We start from the raw sequence: 20,573 nt of genomic DNA, 5'->3' as shown, positions 1-20,573 counted from the left end.
TAGTTCCGATATAAACCGATCTCTCGATTTGACTTCTTGAGCCCCTACAAGCAGCAATTTTCTTCCGATTTGGCTGAAATTTTGTATGCCAAGTACGGTCCAAATCAGTCAAGAACCTGATATAGCTCCACATAAACAAATTTCCCGATATGACTTCTTGAGCCCTTACAAGCCGCAATTTTTGTCCTATTTGGCTAAAATTTTGCATATGTCGTTTCGGTATGACTTCCAACAACTGTGCCAAGTACGGTTCAAATCGGTATATAACCTGCTATAGCTCCCATATTTGATTTGATTTGACTTCTTGAGCCGCTGGAAGCCGCAATTTTTGTCCGATTTGGCTGAAATTTTGCATTTAGTGTTCTGTTATGACTTCCAACAACTATTTCAAGTACGGCCGAATTGGTCTTTAACCTGATATAGCTCCCATATAAACCGATTCCCCGTTTTGACTTCTTGAGCCCTTGAGAGGCCACAAACTTCGGATCATTTAGCTGAAATTTTTCACATCGTATTCCCCTAAGACTTCCAAAAACAGTGCCAAGTACGGCCCAAATCGATCTATAACCTGATATAGCTCCCATATAAACCGATCTCCCGATTTGACTTCTTGAGCCCCTAGAAGCCACAAATTTTGTATGGCTTCCAACAACTGTGCCTAGTACGCTCCATATCGGTCTATAACCTGATATAGCTCCCATATAACCCGATTCCCCGTTTTGACTTATTGAGCCCCTAGAAACCACAAACTTCGTCCGATTTAGCTCAAATTTTGCGCATAGTATTCTCCTATGACTTCCAACAACAGTGCCAAGTACGGTCCAAATCGGTCTATAATCTGATATAGCTCCCATATAAACCGATCTGACTTCTTGAGCCCCTGGAAGCCTCAACTTTCATCCGATTTGGCTAAGTATTTGCATGTAGTGTACCGCCATGACTTCCAAAAACTATGCCTAGTAAGGTCTAAATCGGTCTATAACCTGATATAGCTCCCATATAAACCGATCTGCCGATTTGACTTCTTAAGCCCTTACAACCCGCAATTCTTGTCCAATTTAGCTGCACTTTTGCACATAGTGTTTTGTTATGACTTACCAAGTACGGTTCAAATAGGTCTATAATCTGATATAGCTCCCACATAAACACACTTCTTGGGCTCTTCGAAGCCGCAATTTTTGTCCGATTTGGCTGAAACTTTGGGTGTTCTGCTACGACTTCCAACAACTGTGCAGAATCAATGGTGATGAGTTCCCAAGATTCGGCCCGAACTTAGAATGCTTTTACTTGCTTTTCCATGGGCAGGTTAAGTTTGAAAATGGGCTGGATATATCTGCCATACACACCTATCTACCGATTTAAGGTCTTAGGCTCATTAAAGACACATTTATTAACAAATTTATATGAAATTTGGGACAGTTTTTTATTTTAGGCCCCTTGACATCCGTGTACAATGCGGCCTATAACTGGTTTGTCTAAGAAAGGGCTGCAGAAAACTCCTCAACAGGTCGAAATTCACAAGGGCACCAAACGATGGGGACGTCTGTTAGGTTGAGCTTAGAAAATACAAGGGAGGGCTGAAAAAGGGTCAGACTAAATCCTGGGTGTAGTTCTGCAGCTCCGTGGAGGATACATCTGAGGCCTTTAGGCTAAGAAAAATCCCATCCTCGACACCTATTACGATGGGATATATTCAGAAGTCAGAGAATGTGAGGACAATGTCTAGTAGGGAAACATTTTACAAGCTGCATATCTTTTTTATAACGTCCGCCATAGGATGGGGGTATACTAATTGTAACTCCTTGAAATATTCGTCTAAGACCCCATAAAGTATATATACTCTTGATCGTCAAGACATTTTAAGTCGATCTAGCCATGTCCGTCTGTCCGTCCGTCTGTCGAAAGCACGCTTACTTTCGAAGGAGTAGAGCTAGCCGCTTGAAATTTTACACAAATACTTCTTATTAGTGTATGTCGGTAAGTGGGCCATATCGGTTCATGTTTTGATATAGCTGCCATATAAACAGATTTTGACTTCTTGAGCCACTAGAGGACGCAATTCTCATTCAATTTCGCTGAAATTTAGCAAATTTGTTATGACTTCCAACAACTGTGCTAAGTATGGTTGAAATCGGTCTGTAAAACTGTGCTAAGTATCGTTTTAATAGGTCCATGTTTTGATATAGCTGCCATATAAACCGATCTTGACTTCCTGAGCCACTACAGAGTAGAGCTGACAAACTATCGATAATTGCTACATTCGATATTTTCGATAGTTTTAATAATAAATATCAATCTATCGATAGTATCGATACTTGAGCTTTACAATGGACTGTACTGTACTGTGGATACTTCCAATGAGCTTTTTGATGGTCTCAATACATTCTGCTGACGCAAGGCGCAGCATCAATATGTACCCTCTATACTCGGAAGGCGTGCCGCAGTGCGACGGCTCACAGTTCATCATATATTCCAAAATCCTCTCTTTACCAGATCCTCCACTTAGAACCGATGATCTGGTGAAATCCTACCGGATGCGTTGCTAACACTTCATTAGTCAGCTCATCTCTGATATAGTATTTTTCAAAATTGTGGTAAACTCGAGGATCGCATCCCAAATAGCAAACAATCACTGTATCTGCTATTTGTCATGGTCGTAGCCAATTGCTACAGTAATTTCACACACAATACCACCATCTGGTCACCTCATTGCACCAATTAGAAAAGTAAACATGTTATAAAAACCTAAGATAAGCAACAACATTGTAATATGTAATCGGAATTATCACGTAATGGTGGGCTCCACTATACACTAACATCCATTTAAATACGTACACATGTATTTAGATGTTAGTTATGTAGTAGAAGTCTTGTAATCGATATGATGAATGTATGTCTGCGGCAATTGTTAGACATTACGTGCCTTAAAATAAGACATAATTATCAACGAATGCATCGTACCAACTAGAATGGCAGACTAATTAAATTGTTGAGCAGAGTGCAGTCGCCAGCAGCGTTAACCAGTGTGAATCACTTTATTCTTGTACAACTTGTCCACAATGACATTCAAAGTATTTATTTGGCTTCTAAGTAGAATTGGTTGACACAGATGTGCCTCTGTTTTGGCCTTTGCCTTGTTTTAGCGCAACCTTGATATATACGCTTATCTTTGGCACTTGTTGAAACCAAATCTATTGGAAGAGAACTGGACAGATGGTGAAAAACTAAAAATTGTTTAGGTACCTATTAACATCATAGGGTCTTTTTGTATTTCCATATCCTAACAAGTGAAAGCGCGTTAAGTTCGACCGGGCCGAATCTTATATACCGTCCACCATGAGTCACATTTGACAAGGGTTTTTAATGACTTCTTATACCCACCATCATAGGATGGGGGTATATTCGATCCGATCCGATCCGATCCTATAAAGTATATATATTCTTAATCAGCGTAATAGTTTAAGAAGATCTAGCCCTGTCCGTCCGTCTGTCTGTTGAAATCAAGCTACAGTCTTAAAAAATAGAGATATTGAGCTGAAACTTTGCACAGATTATCTTTTTGTCCATAATCACGTTAAGTTCCAAGATGGGCTATATCGGACTATATCTTCATATAGACCGATTCGCCGATTTAGGGTTTTAGACCCATAAAAGCCACTTTTATTATCCGATTGTGCTGAAATTTGGGACAGCGAGTTGTGTTAAGTCCTTCGACATCCTTCTTCAATTTGGCCCAGATCGGTCCAGATTTGGATATAGCTGCCATATAGACCGATCTTTCGGTTTAAGGTCTTGCACCCATAAAAGGCGCACTTATTGTCCGATGTCGCCGAAATTTGGGACAGTGTGCTGTGTAAGGCACATCGACAGCCTTCTTGAATTTGGCCCAGATTTTGATATAGCTGCCATATAGACCGATCTCTCGGTTTAAGGTCTTGCGCCCATGAAAGCGCATTTATTGTCCGATGTCGCCGAAATTTGGGACAGTGAGTTAAGTTAAGCCCTCGACGTTCTTTTGCAACATGGAACAAATCGGTCCTGATTTGGATATAGCTACCATATAGACCGATCCGCCGATTTAAGGTCATAGGCTCATAAAAAGTCACATTTATTATCCGATTTTGCTGAAATTTGGTACAGTGAGTTGTGTTAGGTCCTTCGACATCCTTCTTCAATTTGGCCTAGATCGGTCCAGATTTCGATATAGCTGCCATATAGACCGATCCGCCGATTTAGGGTCTTAGGCCCATAAAAGTAACATTTATTATCCGATTTTGCTGAAATTTGGGACAGTTAGCCCTTGACATCCTTCTTCATTTTGGCCCAGATCGGTCCAAATTTGGATATAGCTGCCATATAGACCGATCTCTCGGTTTAAGGTCTTGTGCCCATAAAAGGCGCATTTATTGTCCGATGTCGCCGAAATTTGGGACTGTGAGTTAAGTTAAGCCTATTAACATACTTCTACAATTTGGCACAGATCGGTCCAAATTTGGATATAGCTGCCATATAGACCAATCCGCCGATTTAGGGTCTTAGGCCCATAAAAGTCACATTTATTATCCGATTTTGCTGAAATTTGGGACAATGAGTTGTGTTAGACTTTTCGACATATTTCTTCAATTTGGCCCCAATCTGTCCAGATTTAGATATAGCTGCCATATAGACCGATCTCTCGATTTAACGTGTTGGGCCCATAACGAGCGCATTTATAATCCGATTTCACTGAAATTTTACACAGTGACTTATGTTAGGCTTTTCGACATCCATGTCGTATATGGTTCAGATCGGTTTGTTTTTAGATACAGCTACTCAAAAGGCCTAATTTTTTTTATACACAATGACTTGTAAAGGGTGATTTTTTTGAGGTTAGGATTTTCATGCATTAGTATTTGACAGATCACGTGGGATTTCAGACATGGTGTCAAAGAGAAAGATGCTCAGTATGCTTTGACATTTCATCATGAATAGACTTACTAACGAGCAACGCTTGCAAATCATTGAATTTTATTACCAAAATCAGTGTTCGGTTCGAAATGTGTTCATTCACCGTAACGTTGCGTCCAACAGCATCTTTGAAAAAATACGGTCCAATGATTCCACCAGCGTACAAACCACACCAAACAGTGCATTTTTCGGGATGCATGGGCAGTTCTTGAACGGCTTCTGGTTGCTCTTCACTCCAAATGCGGCAATTTTGCTTATTTACGTAGCCATTCAACCAGAAATGAGCCTCATCGCTGAACGGTGAATGAACACATTTCGAACCGAACACTGATTTTGGTAATAAAATTCAATGATTTGCAAGCGTTGCTCGTTAGTAAGTCTATTCATGATGAAATGTCAAAGCATACTGAGCATCTTTCTCTTTGACACCATGTCTGAAATCCCACGTGATCTGTCAAATACTAATGCATGAAAATCCTAACCTCAAAAAAATCACCCTTTACTTATTAGTATTTGGTCCAATTTGGAACATATTTCGATGTAGCTGCTATGGGGCATAAGATATTCATTTATCACCGGATTTTGACGAAAGGTGGTTTACAAATATATCCCAGGCGGTGGGTATCCAAAGTTCGGCCCGGCCAAACTTAACGCCTTTTTACTTGTTCAAATATGTAGGAGAGCTATATCAAGATATGGTTAGATAAGTTTCTTATGCATTTAATGGGCCTTTTGTCTTTGTTATCACAGTTAATAAAAGTATTCACATAGTTATTATCATATTCAAGGTTTCGGAGGTCGTATTGCTTGCTGCACCTACCACCATGAGTTGAACATCAATCCTTGAAAAGAACTCGATTTCTTAATGATTGATTCTAATACCTCTAAAAATTGTTAACAATTAGCTGTAACATGCAACATTGACCATGCGCCAAATGATAATGGCATTCGCAGTGATCCGCAAAAATGGATCCAACCTTCTATTATGGATGTTAGCCTTCAGATGATCAATTGATCTCTTGTTCAAACATTGCCATAATAAGGATCAATTAACCAAGTGGTCATACTTGATAAGCCACTGTTGTAAAACCAATTCTTTAGTTAAAGACATCACTTAAGGTAATGGCCACCTTAATTATTAAGACCAATTTCGATACTATTATCTGATAGGATTTTTTTTTTTTTGGTTATTGGATTTTGTCTGTCTAAACGTAGTGTAGTTGGAGTGTATTTCAATCACAGTTTGTTTAATTGGATTTGTATATCAATCAATAAGCGGCAACTAATAACGCATTTATTCTATTACCTCTGTGTGTGTGTGTTGGCGGCGGTTGTTGATATGCTAATTGAGTTGCTAATGGAACGCTAATGTGCCTTGCAATTGTAATTTTTAAATACTGACTTGTGTTGTTTTTTTTTTTTGTGGTGTTATTGATTCCGCTCAATCAGTCAACAATTTTAATGCGGCTATAACAATTACCGCTACATGTCATTTAAATTTATAAGGCGTTAAAACAGTTGCACATTTTGGTTATGTATTTAAATGTCATTTAGAAAATTGGAATATTGATAGGCACAAAAGTGTGGGAATGTTTGAAGTAAAGGCATAATAAACCTTGGTTTTCCACTAGCATTTGTGAGTGGAATTAACTCAACATTAAAAATTAGGCAAGGTTGGGCAAGAAATTTAAGAATAGGCGGCGGGCCAACACCTAATGCTGCAGTTTTGATAAACATCATTCAAAATTGTCATTTTCTATTCGCCTAAAATATCTCCCTTTTCTCATCTATCCCCTTAACTAAGTGCTACCTTATTTTACTTAAATGGCAACGATTCCGTGCCTGCTTCTAAAGAGAAAGAACCACTCTATGACTGAGCAAGGCCGACAGCAAGGAGGTAGCCCCTTCGCAGGCCCTGCTTCTTCCATCAATGTTTGCATTTTGATCACTTGTTCCATAGAAACAACATTGAGAATATTTTCTAGTTTTAGTGAGATATTATTCAAAATCATTTCTTGCTAATATTTAAATAAAAAATTTTCGCAAAAATCCTGCGAAAAAATCATCGATCTACCTTAATTGGTAGATTGGTACTCAGAAAAAATAACTCTTAGAAAACACCAACTACCTAATTTGTATATCTCATCTCAACAAATTTTAGCATTGAATCGACGATATTATTTGTTGAAGTACGCAAGTAAGTCAGAGGCCACCGTAGAGGTAAGCATGTCCGCCTTTGACGCTAAACGCCTGGGTTCGAATCCTGGTCCTGCCAGGAAATTTTTCAGTGGTGCTTATCCCCTCCTAATGCTGGCGATATTCGTGAGGTACTTTGCCATGTAAAAACTCCTCAAAGAGGTGTCGCTCTGCGGCACGCCGTTCGAACTCGGCTATAAAAAGGAGGTCCTTTATCATTGAGCTTAAAATTAAATCGGACGGCACTCATTGATTTGTGAGAAGTCAGCCCCAGTCCCTTAATGGAATGTTCATGGGCAAATTTGCATTTTTACGTAAGTAAGTCTCTACAAGAGACAGAACAAATTATTGAAATTTTGTCGACTTTCAACAAATTCGTTGAGATAGTTGTTAAAATACGCGTAGTACCATGTAGAGCACAAAACTCCCATGCCATTCATGACTTACAAACACAAGTTCGAGTACCCCGGTCGGTCAAAACATTGTTTTTTTTTCCATTAAACTTATTTTGGAAAATTCAGCATAGGTTAGGTTAAGTTTTAGTGGCAGCCATCAGACTCACGTTTAGACGTTTTCGTCCATTGTAATACCACAGGAACAGAAGAAGGAAGATACCTTCTAGTTCCTACCTTTGAAACATCCAGATCGCTTTAAAAAGCCCAATAACTTGCGAATGTTCACATCCGCTAAATCAGACAGGTTCTCAAAGAAATGAGAACCTTAAGTGGAACTCCTTCTGACTGATAGTGCGGGTCACACACACAGAAGGTGTTCTACAGTCTCTTCTTCTTCGTTGTCCTCACAGCTTCTGCAAAATTCGTTGCTGGCAAACTTCAGACTGTCAGCATGTTTTCCGATTAGACAGTGACCTGAGATGACTGAGACGTCTGTTCTAGCCAATGACAGCAAAGCAGTAGACCTCTTCAAGTCTAGATTAGGCCACATAGTTTTGGAATGCTTACAGCCCCTTCTTTGTCATCATCTATCATTCGTTGTCTTTCAGGCCTGATTCTGAAAACTTAGCTTACATGTCGCTAGAGGCATACCCACAGGTTACAGTATCCCTGGAATGTGTAATGTAGTTCCTAGTCTCGCAAGCTCATCCGCTTTACAATTCCCTGGGCTATCTCTGTGGCCCGGCACCAGAACAGGTGAATTTTGAACTGTTCAGCCATCTCGTTGAGAAATACGTTATCCAGGGATTTAATGGCTACCTGTCTGTCTGTGAAGATATTTATGCCAATCGTCGCAATGACATTATATCTAAGCCATTACATCGCTTCCTTAATTGAAAGGATCTCCGCTTGATACACCCCGCAGTGATCGGGTAACCTTTTCGATATGACCAGTTCTAGATCATTAGAGTACACTCCAAAGCCCTCCTGGTCGTTTAATTTTGAACCATCGGTATAGAAGTCTACATAACTTCTGTTACCAGGGATATCGTAGTTCCAATCGCTTCTATCAGGAATAGTGGTACAGTACATTTTATGAAACAACGTCTCAGGTAGGGTGTAATCCACACCGCCTGGAACATCGGACATTGTATCAAGGATAACACAGTGCCCGTGGCCGCCACATGACCAATGAGAAAGCACCCTTAACCTCACGGCAGTGGTCGCTGCAATTTGTCTACCCACAATGTCCAGAGTCATACGATGTAGCATTAAATTCAGTGCATCAGATAGTGTCGTCCTCAGTGCGGGTGTGGTGGACTTTGGAAGCGCCGTCCACCAGACCACAACACCATATAAAATTATAGGTCTGACAACTGCAGTATATACCCAATGAATAACACGCGGTGTAAGCCCCCAACTTTTGCCAATGGCTCTCTTACAGGTGTATAGGGCAAAAGATACCTTTCCTGCCTTTTCCAAAATGTTGGATTTGAAGTTCAATTTTCTGTCCAGTAAAACACCATACATGGTCCGATTTTTACCACATTTGACAGGAATGGGTAGGGGTCTACTAGAATTCACTATGGCATTTTCATCGAAATCGGGTAATAAATGGATCTTTTATGACCTTAATACGCTATATAGGGAGATCGAGTGGTCGGTCTATAGGGCAGCTATATCCAAATATGTTCCGATCTGAACTTCACTTCACAGAAATGGGTAAGGGTCTACCAGAACTCACTGTTCCAAATTTCATCGAAATCGGATGGAAAATGTCCAATTTATTGCGTTATTTACGTCTGGAGACCGGTCTATATATCGGCTATTTATAACTAAGTTTCGATTTTATGGGATCAGTTGGTCAGGTTTATATACAGAGAATACGAAATAATCATAAATTTTTTGGAAAATTATTTCATTACCAAAATATCTGAATATTTATAAATATCCAAAAAAGGTATTTATTGGGTATTTACTCAATAAATACCCAAGCATTGGGTATTTACCCAGTAGAAACCCATCTTGACCGATCCCCCGATTTGACTTCTTAAGCCGATAGAAGCCGTATTTTCATCCGATTTGGCTGAAATGTACAACAAAGACTTGCGTGATGACTTTCAACATCCATGCCAAGTATGATTCGAATCGGTCTTTAAACAGATATAGCCCCCATATGAACCGATCCCCAGATTTGACTTCTAGAGCCCTTAGAAGCCTCAATTTTTATCCGATTTGGCTGAAATTTGGAAGAATGACTTGCGCGATGACTTTCAACATCCATGCCCAGTATGATTCGAATCGGTTTTTAAACAGATATAGCCCCCATATAAACAGATCCATGGATCTGAATTCTTGACCCCTAAGAAGCCTCAATTTTCATCCGATTTGGCTGATATTTGGAACAAAGACTTGAGTTATGATTTCCAACATCCAATCTAAGTATGAGATCGAGTGGTCGGTCTATAGGGCAGCTATATCCAAATATGTTCCGATCTGAACTTCACTTCACAGAAATGGGTAAGGGTCTACCAGAACTCACTGTTCCAAATTTCATCGAAATCGGATGGAAAATGTCCAATTTATTGCGTTATTTACGTCTGGAGACCGGTCTATATATCGGCTATTTATAACTAAGTTCCGATTTTATGGGATCAGTTGGTCAGGTTTATATACAGAGAATACGAAATAATCATAAATTTTTTGGAAAATTATTTCATTACCAAAATATCTGAATATTTATAAATATCCAAAAAAGGTATTTATTGGGTATTTACTCAATAAATACCCAAGCATTGGGTATTTACCCAGTAGAAACCCATCTTGACCGATCCCCCGATTTGACTTCTTAAGCCGATAGAAGCCGTATTTTCATCCGATTTGGCTGAAATGTACAACAAAGACTTGCGTGATGACTTTCAACATCCATGCCAAGTATGATTCGAATCGGTCTTTAAACAGATATAGCCCCCATATGAACCGATCCCCAGATTTGACTTCTAGAGCCCTTAGAAGCCTCAATTTTTATCCGATTTGGCTGAAATTTGGAAGAATGACTTGCGTGATGACTTTCAACATCCATGCCCAGTATGATTCGAATCGGTTTTTAAACAGATATAGCCCCCATATAAACAGATCCATGGATCTGAATTCTTGACCCCTAAGAAGCCTCAATTTTCATCCGATTTGGCTGATATTTGGAACAAAGACTTGAGTTATGATTTCCAACATCCAATCTAAGTATGATCAGAATCGGTCTATAAACAGATATAGCCCCCATATAAACCGATCCTCGGATTTGATTTCTTGAACCCTTAGAAGCCTTAATTTTCATCAGATTTGGCTAAAGACTGGTGTTATGGCTTTAAACATTCATGCATAGTTTGATCCGAATCGGTCTATAAACAGATATAGCCCCCATATAAACCGATCCCCGAATTTGAAAGTGAAAACACCGCCACAGTTTTTATATGTTGATATGATCAGTACAAAATACTTTAAATTTAAATATATGCAGAAAGCCTATGTTCTTTCAGAAAATTGCTGTTGTTAGTCCTCAGCTTTAATATGGTGTAGGTCCCTTACAAACGTTGCTCCTATCTTTTGTATTTTCGGATCGGAAGTTATCTGTATGATGGAGACTTTGGACATTCCTTTGGCCAAAGAACTCCAAGCTAAATTCAAAACAGCATTGTTTATGCTTCTTAATCTAAAAGCATTGTTTTAATAGTCTATCGAAGTTATAGTTCTTATCGTGATTTTGTATATATCATAAAATTTGATGTAAATATTCTTAAAGTGTTCCCAAGTAGTAATTTGACAGCTAAGGAATTTTTATTACAATATATCCATACGTAACGCAGTAGTTTTACAAAATTTTACAACCATAATTATTCAATATCAGATCAAACTTAGTTGTCATTTGCTGCTAAAAAGGCAATGCCTAACCACAAAAAGAATGCTTATTTCAAAAGCTTAATTAAGCTGTTTTTGCCTTGAATTTTATAGCTGACATTTATAAGAATTGAAACTAAACATGTACTAGAGTATACGATTAGAATTAAACAACAAGCTGGCCCACAAGCCCCATGTAATTCACTCAATTTTATTGAATTTTTTTTGGCTTCTAACACCTGTTTTTTTTTCTGCCACTTTTACAGTTTAAAATGCGGACATCCATTTCAGTGTAAAAATGGTATTCCGTTTACCCTCCCCCGAATTGTGGTAGATTGACTGTAGCTTGAAATACAACGAGGAATAATTTAAGAATTGAAATGCTTGCGTGTCATTTTCATACGGTGTTCTATTATTGAAGCCCTTGCTATTGGCAATGTAATATTAACAGTAGCTCAAAAAAAAAAAAGTTAAGGGTCAATGGTGGCTAACTAAAGTGCAACATTGGCCCAAATGTCTTTCAATGGCAAATTTTAATGAGTCGCGGTGAGCATTGGCATGAAAAACTTATGTAATTGCAATAAAGAAAATTTCGAGGAATTTCGTGGCTTGCATTGAAAAATTCGTTAAAAGTTCATTTAAAGCAAGTAAAAACGCATTTAGTGCGGCCGTAGCAAACTTTGGATACCCACCATTACCATTTAACTTATATATCGATCATTTTCGCCAAATTTGACAGTCGAATTCAACTTGCGTGAAACCTACAATGTAAAAGAATAGTTTCGAAATTAGACTACGCCATCTCCAACCGGAATAAGGATAAATAAATGCGCCTTTTACGCGCCAATCGGTTAATATGCCGGCCACATCTAAATATGGTCCGATATGAACCATATTTGGTTCGGAAATATGGGGGCTATTCCAAGACAAAAAAATATATTTGTCATGAACATTCTATTAAGAAACAGAGGCAAACTTCACTTTGGGGAGAAGTTTTTACATGGGATTAGGAGGGATAACCACCGCTGGAAGCTTTTTCTGATGTACTCGCCAGAACCCAAGCATCCAGCATTATAGGCGGATATGCTTACCTCTGCGCTGCGGTGGCCTCCATAACCTCTGCGCTACGATGGCCTCCTAAACCAACCTCTCTTGCAAATTTCATAAAAATCAGATATTAAATGCACCTTTTACAAGCTCAAGACCTTAAATCGGGACATATATGACAGCTAAATCCAAATATTATCCAATATGGCCCGTTCAAGAACATAGCCCGCTTATGGAAGAAATACTGATCTGTGTAAAGTTTCAGCAAAATATCTCAATTTAGAAGGCTGACCCTCCCCCTTGCCCCAATTTTCGGAAACGCCAGATGTCGGAGATGGGTGCACCGATTTAAACGAAATTTTGCATGCTACCTTATGGTACCCCAAAAACGCGAAATTGGTACAAAATTTTGGGTCAAATAACTCGGGGGAACGGACAGGTTCACCGATTGGATCAATATGGGTATCAAATGAAAGCTATTAAAGAGTAGAGTACGAAGTTGGCATTAAAATGTCACCAGAAGTGTCGTGGGGTCCCCACCCAACAGGACACTTTTACCGCTTTGGACAATATGGGTATCAAATGAATGGTATTTAAAAGTAGTGTACAAATCTGACATAAAAATGTATTCCTTGGTGTCTGAGACGGGATAATATGTCAATTAAAAGAAAGGTCTATGTCAGTAGAGTTCCAATATAATGTTGATGAAAGGATTCAAGTATTTGGGTCACGACCTGCCGTTTAGCAGGGCATGTAGATCGCAACAATAAAGGATTCTAATCTTTTAGGTTTAGCGTCGGGGGCACTGACCCACTACTCCCAATAAAAACAACACCAAACTACCATGTAGGACGACCGAGAATATTTTGTACTCAAATCCTACCCAAAAAAAGGAACTAAAAATAATATATGAAGGGTGAAATTTTGCAATCATTCATCTTGATATTTTTGCAATCATACTTCTTATTGATGTAGGTCATTGAGGATTGCAAAGGGGCCACATCGGTTCAGATTTGGGTATAGCCTCCATATAAACCGATCCATCGTTATGACTTCTTTAGCCCCTATAGGCCGCCATCCGATTTTGCAAAAATTTTGCACAATGACCTCTACTATGATCTCCAAAATTCGTGCTAAATATGGTCTGAATCGATCTATTACCTGATATAGCTGCCATATAAACCGATTTCCTGAATGTTTTTCTTGAGCACCTAGACGGCGCAATTTTTACTTAATTTTGCAGAAATTTGCACAATGACTTCTGCTATGATCTCCAAAATTCGTGTCAAGTATGCTCTGAATCGGTCTGTAACCTAATATAGCTTCCATATAATAGTCCCGGCCGAAATTTGGCACAATGGCTGCCGCTCTGACCTCCAACATTCATGCCAAGTATGCTATATAAGGAGTCTCATATGCGCCCATATGAGACTCCTTATGAGACTCTCCAGGATTTGTGATTGATTGGCATTACAGAGAAAATTTCTTCTTCGCCCGAACTGTTTGTATATGGAATCGACTTCCGGCAAATAACTTTCTCACCGACTACGACATCCAGAAATTCAAGACAAATATCAATAATTAGTACTCCTTTCTTTCTCCCTCCCATTCCTAACTTTTTTTTCGCCAACACAATGCATTTGAAGATATAGGGAACATACCCTGCGTGTTGATTAAATGAAAAGAAAATAAACTTATCTCTCGAATGCACTGCTTGAGCCCCTAGAGTGCAGAGTTCTTGCTCGACTTGCCTGAAATGTTGTACAATAAATTTTACTGTGACCTCCAACATACATACGTGCTAAGTATGGTCTGAATCCGTCTATAACCTGATATATCTCCTATATACACCGATCCCTCGAATCTACTAGAATGCGCAATTCTTACCCAATTTGGTTGAAATTTTGCTAAATTACTTTTACTATAACCTCCAAAATACGAGCGAAGTATGGTTAGAATCGGCCAATAACCTAAAAACATACCTCCCATATAACCTACTTCTCTGATTTCTTGAGCAACTGCGGAAAGTAGTTCTAACCTATTTATTTCACATCTGTTTATGATCATGATTACAAAAAAGAAATCTCCAGACTTACAGGCGGATCGGACACAGACAAACACACCATTAGCGGACGATTCGGTGCCTCACATCTGTTTATGATCATGATTACAAAAAAGAAATCTCCAGACTTACAGCCGGATCGGACACGGACAAACACACCATTAGCGGACGTTTCGGTGCCTGATTGGCCTCTCTTCAGCGCTATCGCGTTCTCTGGGCCTCTCGCCTGCCGGGAGTTTAAAATTCTATTTTAATAGAAAATTTTGTTTCATTAAAATGTGGTCGAAATTGTTTTTTTTTTTTTATAGAAGAGTTTTTTTCGAAATTATTTAATTTCATAAAAAACTTTGCAAAACTAGAAAATTTAGGCAAAATTTGATTTTTTATAGGATCATTTTTAGGTGGAAAGCCGCTTCAAAATATGATTTTCATAGAAAAATTTGATAATTTTCATATAAAATGTGGTCGAAGTTTTATATTTTCGGGATTTTGATTTTCTTGGAATTTTGGTTGTCTTTCAATTTTGATTATCTTGAAGTTTTAACTAAAATTGTGTAGACTGGTTTATTTTTTAAATGTAATTTTAATGTTAATTTATTTTTTTTTCTCTATTTCTCAGCTCTTCCTTTTGCATATGGATGATATACTGCCACAAAGCGTTAAACATTTAAATTCAATTAAAAAACAGCCAGTAGGATGTTCTACAATCATTGTAAATGGAGAACATGAGGTGAGAGCAAAAATTTTTTTGTAAACCATACATTTTTCAAAAAAATTCTCTCCGAAATGCTTTAATTTAAACAGCGTGTTTTGGGTCACACTGAGGATGCTCTAACCGAAACTTTGAATCACTATTACTTTGTGGTTGCCCATATTATCAACGAAACACCCCAAGGAAAATACAATGTCAAGGAGGAACGTTTCATGTCACTGTGCTATGCAGGTCATTTGCCAGGCTATACCATGAATTACAATCACCACGGTTTGGTATTCTCCATTAACACCTTATCGGCTGAAATATTGAGAAGTGGCAAAACACGTAAGACCTTAACAGACCACAGAGGAGGCGAAGGAAGAGAGGATATATCATGTTTAAAATATGGATGTGACCACTTTAAAATTTTCGAGACATATAGATTTTCGTTTATATGCACTTTCGGAATATTTAAAAATTTTAAATTTTCCTCAAAGAAAGAGGAAAATGAATATGGTGTGGATATCAAATGTCATTTCTTTGTTCATAACAGACATTTTTTCGATTATAAAACTCAACTTGAGAGAGAAAAAATGTTAAAAATGTCACCGAAAATCCATAAAAAATCCAATTAGCTCAACTCGACGAAAGAGAAACATCAAACTTTAAATCCATTACTTCACAAACAAAATTTTAAACTTGCATCGAAAATCCATCAATAAATTGTATACAACTTAAAATGGTTGTAATTCCTCAGTCATACATATCGTAGAATAGCTTAGCAGTACATCCTTCTCTGGAAAACTCTAAATATTAATTTAAAGTGGTCGCATCATCATTAAGTCATAGGATTATATCTTCTGCTTTTTCTTCATTTAGTTCCACTGTGCATATCATATTTATATGATATTATTAATATTCCTACCTCATTATATGTTTATGATTATTGCAGCCAGACATTTTGTCACACGGGCTTTGTTAAGTGCCGATAATTCAGACCAAGCTTTGAAAATTCTTAGGGATGCTGGAGTGGGTGCTGGTGATGGATGTTCCATAAACATGTGCTTTATAAAGTATGGCAAATCCATTATTTATTTACATATATTTTTAAGGCTTTTTCAAAATCCGCAAAAATTAATTCGTTGTTCTTATTGCAGCGATCCCTCAAATTTGTGCTACAACATTGAAATGGCCCCAACCGAAGGCAATACCAAAGAATCGACATTGAATATTAGAAAAATTCAAACCGGTGAACACAGTTATCATGCAAATAAGTAAGTTGAACGAGCAATTTTTTTTATAAAAATCAAATATTTTGAACGAATGAAAATTAAATTTTGACAAAATTTTGTATGAAAAGGGAATATCGACAAATATTTGAATGAAATTCGAATTTCGAAGGAAATCGTATTTGAAGGAAAATCAAGTTTCCACAAGATTTTTACGAAAATCAAATTTTTTGAACTTTTCTACGAAAATCAAATTTCACTAAAATTTTCTTTTAAAAACAAATTACCACAAAATTTTCTATGAAAATCGAATTTCGACATTATTTTCTAGACTTCGACAAAATGAAAATCAGGTTTCTACAATTTTTTTTTTTTTGGTAATCAAATCTCGTCAAATTATGATATGAAAATCAAAAGTCTGGACACAAACCTCCCTCGGTGTCACCGGGGTAGCTACCTAAAAACATCCGTCAAAGGCAGTGAGCTAAAAGAGCCACGAGTTCTTCTGAAGAACTTGAAGAGATTACTGTGAAAAAACGAAGAAGATTAAAAACGCATCCCCCATATATTGACTAACGTTTTAAAGACCATGATTTGCGTATCTGCACCTGGAATGTCCGCACTCTTTATAGAGGGGGCAAGTATACGTGTATTGGAGAAATACAGAGCAGCCATTACCGCCATGCGGGAAGTGCGATGGTTCGGGAAAGAAAAGACTCCACACAATACCCTATATTATAGCTGCCATGAAATGGAGGCATGAATTTGGCTGTGGATATGTGGTTAGTCGGAGATTGAAACACCTTGTCTCCAGGTTTACTCCGGTGGATGAGAGGCTAGCCACAGTCCACATAAAGGCTAAATATTTCAAGATCAGCCTTAATTGCGCCTATGGCCCTACGGAAGACAAGAACGAACAGACCAAGAAGAATACTACGAGCATCTATAAACAGAATTGGACCGCTGTCCCGCCCATGATATTCAAATCGTCCGAGGAGATTTTAATGCGAAAATAGTGAAGGCAAATATCTTTGGCCCAACAGTCGAAAAATTAAGCCTACACGAAGAAAAGTCTGAAAATGGATTGAGGCTAATAGATTTCGCCGCAGCAAAGAACAAGGAAGTTAATAACACCAGATTCAAACATCGAAGAATTCACACGTTCATATTGCTATTATCTATCATGTTGTGATAGATGGAAGGCATTCAACAAGTGTGTTAGATGTACGATCAAACCGAGGGACAAACATCGATTCGGATCACTAGCTTGTTGCAGCAAATGTTCGCACACGATTTAGTGTAGCGAGACACGATCTGACACTGCACGGAAGCTCGACATTGAAAAGCTGCGAACGCAACAGAACACAACACAATCCATTGCCCACTTAATGGAAAATGCCGCGAAATCCGTACTTGGGTACAGGAAGCTTCCGCTAAAGAACCAATGGTACGACCAACAGTGCTGCTGAAGCCAAGAATGATGAATACAGGGCAACCTTACAGTCAGTAACAACGCATCAGATGAAGGAAAAGATTCGGGAGAAAAGGAGAGAGGAAAACGTCTCTTCCGCAAGAAGAAGAAATAGAAAATGGAAAGACGTGAGTGTGAGTGTGAGGGAATCGAAATGTTCAGGAACGAGAATGAAGTAGTAGTCTGCGCAATCTGGCTAGAAGAACGCACACCCGATGATTAGAACCTCTACTATGTCCTGTACACAAGAACGGGGACAAGACGATATGTGCCAACTACAGAGGAATAAGTCTCCTCCCCATCGCATGCAGGATACTCTCAAGCGTACTGTGTGAAAGATTAAAGTTTATGTCAGTGAAATAAATGGGCACTTTCAATGTGGCTTTAGACCTGGTAAATCAACCATAGACCAGATATTTAAACTGCGTCACTTTCGGGATGCAAAATGAATTGACGGTCGAACAACCTGACACATCTCTTCGGATCAGTCACGGTTACGTCGCCAAAAGTGGCTGAGGTCCTGTCATACCGTTTACCGGGGTTCAACAGTGACTTAACAGTAGACTACAGCTTGCTTATACCGGTGCCAGGGTAACATTGCTCCAAGTGTTCCAGCCACAAAATTCCGCTTATGTTCGTTGACTGCCCTGTTTATTTTCAAATTCAGCTCGCCGATTCGGGTTAAGTGGGATCGGTACAACGAATCCCATCACGCTCGTCTGCGAGTACCACTGCCTGCGCCGGAAAATTGGGCCGCACTTGGAGTATTCGACCGGCTGGTATCAAGTGAGCGACTGCTGCGTTAATGATATCTCGGAATTCCCTCTCGGCAACTAGCAAATTCGAGGGGTGTGTCAGTTCATTGAAGCTGCGATTGGGGTACTATCTGAAGCCAGCCCAATCGTTCTTCTTCTGATTGATAAACGTCCTACGCTCAGAGGGAGGTTATGTAGTCAGGTGTCGGTCGATTTGAGAATTATGGGAAGGAGGTCTGATCCCAAAAAAAATGACGGCTTGCCAAAATACGTCACTCGGGAGATCAGAGGAGCAATGGAAATGTCTGGCGAGCTGCTACACCTGCTCGCAATCCTAGTGGGGGCATATTCATTTACCGTGCAAAACGTGGAGCCTTCAATCTGCTCTGCCAGACTGTAATACGCTTGGGTGAAAAATCAAGTTTAAGTGAATCTTGATGAAAAGTACCAAAGGTGGTGGTGTTATTTAAGGCCAAAAATTAATAAATACGTTAAGCTTGGTTTTTGAGCGTTGCGTTGAAAAATTTAACTCTGCAAACAAATTCCCAAATTTCGTCATTTTTATGGAAAACTATTAGGAATTGGAAAAATTTCCGTCACCAATAAAATGTTCAAAAACATATCTTAGTATAGCGTCTATTTAAGCCTATAACCTTTAGAGAGCATTGCTCTTCTCCAACTCAAGTTGTTTCATACAAAATAAGTGTGGTGAAGTCAGAATTGGCCGTCAGTAAAGCCTTATGGCGTAACAGGAAATGAACGAAGTAAGATTACCTGGTAGAGGAGGAGTCTATATGTAAAATTCTATAAAAATGAAATTTCATAAAACTTTTTTTTGAAAATTTAAACTATCTGACTAAATTTTCAATAAAAATCAAATTACTATTTTTAATTAAATTTTCAAATTATTAAAGTATTGTCATTAAAAAATTGTTTATAAAACTATTTTTGTAAGTTATGTTGATATTTACAAACATTTCTTTTGATCTCCTTTTGCAGATACGAACGCATTGAAATCGAACAAGCCAATCAGATAATGTTGGACTCCAGCATTTCTCGCATGAACACTTTTGGTACCTATGAGCCAGCGAAAAGCAAACAAGATGTAATAAACATGCTGGGCGATTGCAGCGGTGGCGAGCATTGTGTCTTTCGTGAAGATGGAAACCTGAGCCAGGAAGTCAAAACAATTGCCATAGGAATTTTTGATTTGAATGAGAAGACCGTCGCTTTATACTCGGACAATCCACGTACCACTGAACCCCATTGTGTGTTGCCGATGATATTGAAGACAAACTGAAGCATATTTGTATAGATGTTGTTAATCGAATTATATATGTATAAGAATCTAAACAAAATCATTGCCATTTAAAATAAAAAATTTAATGATTTAATGCAAATTTCTTTATATTAATTAAAATTTGATAGATGTGATGCTAAATTATCGATGGGAATCGAGAGTAAGTACTAAGAAATCGGTGAAGCCATGAAACCATGATAAAGGTTGTAAGTAATCGCGGACTTAGGAACCGTCTATACTTAAGAGTCCCTATCGAACATATACAATAAGTAGAATAACTGGCAAAACCACTAACTTTTCGTCATTCGCCAACTTATTGAAATCACCGAACGAACGAATAGAGAGAACAATAATAATAAGAACAATGATCTTTAACAACCTACACAGAAAGAAAAATGTTCCTTATATTTATGATTTTGTGATAACATGTATAACCAAATTTTTAAATACGTCCCAATGAAACTTTTCCTTACATTTATGAACATTTTTCATAACGTTTAAGAAAAAATTTCATAAAATTTCATAAAATTTATAATAACATTTATTATATTCATGAAACTCTATTCAACTGTTTAGGAAATGT

At 38.2% G+C, this 20,573-nt stretch overlaps 1 protein-coding gene across 5 annotated transcripts in view; it reads left to right on the top strand.

Annotated features, from left to right (window-relative positions):
* LOC106081172 (beta-alanyl-dopamine/carcinine hydrolase) overlaps positions 1-20,090 on the top strand; it is a 47,762-nt gene extending 27,672 nt beyond the window's left edge. For all 5 annotated transcript variants that reach the window (XM_059367599.1, XM_059367602.1, XM_059367601.1 and 2 more), the window contains 5 exons: positions 15,161-15,271; positions 15,346-15,580; positions 16,188-16,308; positions 16,393-16,509; positions 19,690-20,090. In XM_059367599.1, the coding sequence (XP_059223582.1) occupies positions 15,161-15,271; positions 15,346-15,580; positions 16,188-16,308; positions 16,393-16,509; positions 19,690-19,990 (885 nt within the window). In that variant the 3' untranslated portion in view covers positions 19,991-20,090. The remainder of the gene's footprint in view (positions 1-15,160; positions 15,272-15,345; positions 15,581-16,187; positions 16,309-16,392; positions 16,510-19,689) is intronic.
* The last annotated feature ends 483 nt before the right edge of the window (positions 20,091-20,573 follow it).

Source organism: Stomoxys calcitrans, chromosome 4 (assembly GCF_963082655.1).
Source record: "Stomoxys calcitrans chromosome 4, idStoCalc2.1, whole genome shotgun sequence".
Classification (NCBI taxonomy): domain Eukaryota; kingdom Metazoa; phylum Arthropoda; class Insecta; order Diptera; family Muscidae; genus Stomoxys; species Stomoxys calcitrans.
This window is presented reverse-complemented; position numbering and strand designations above follow the sequence as displayed.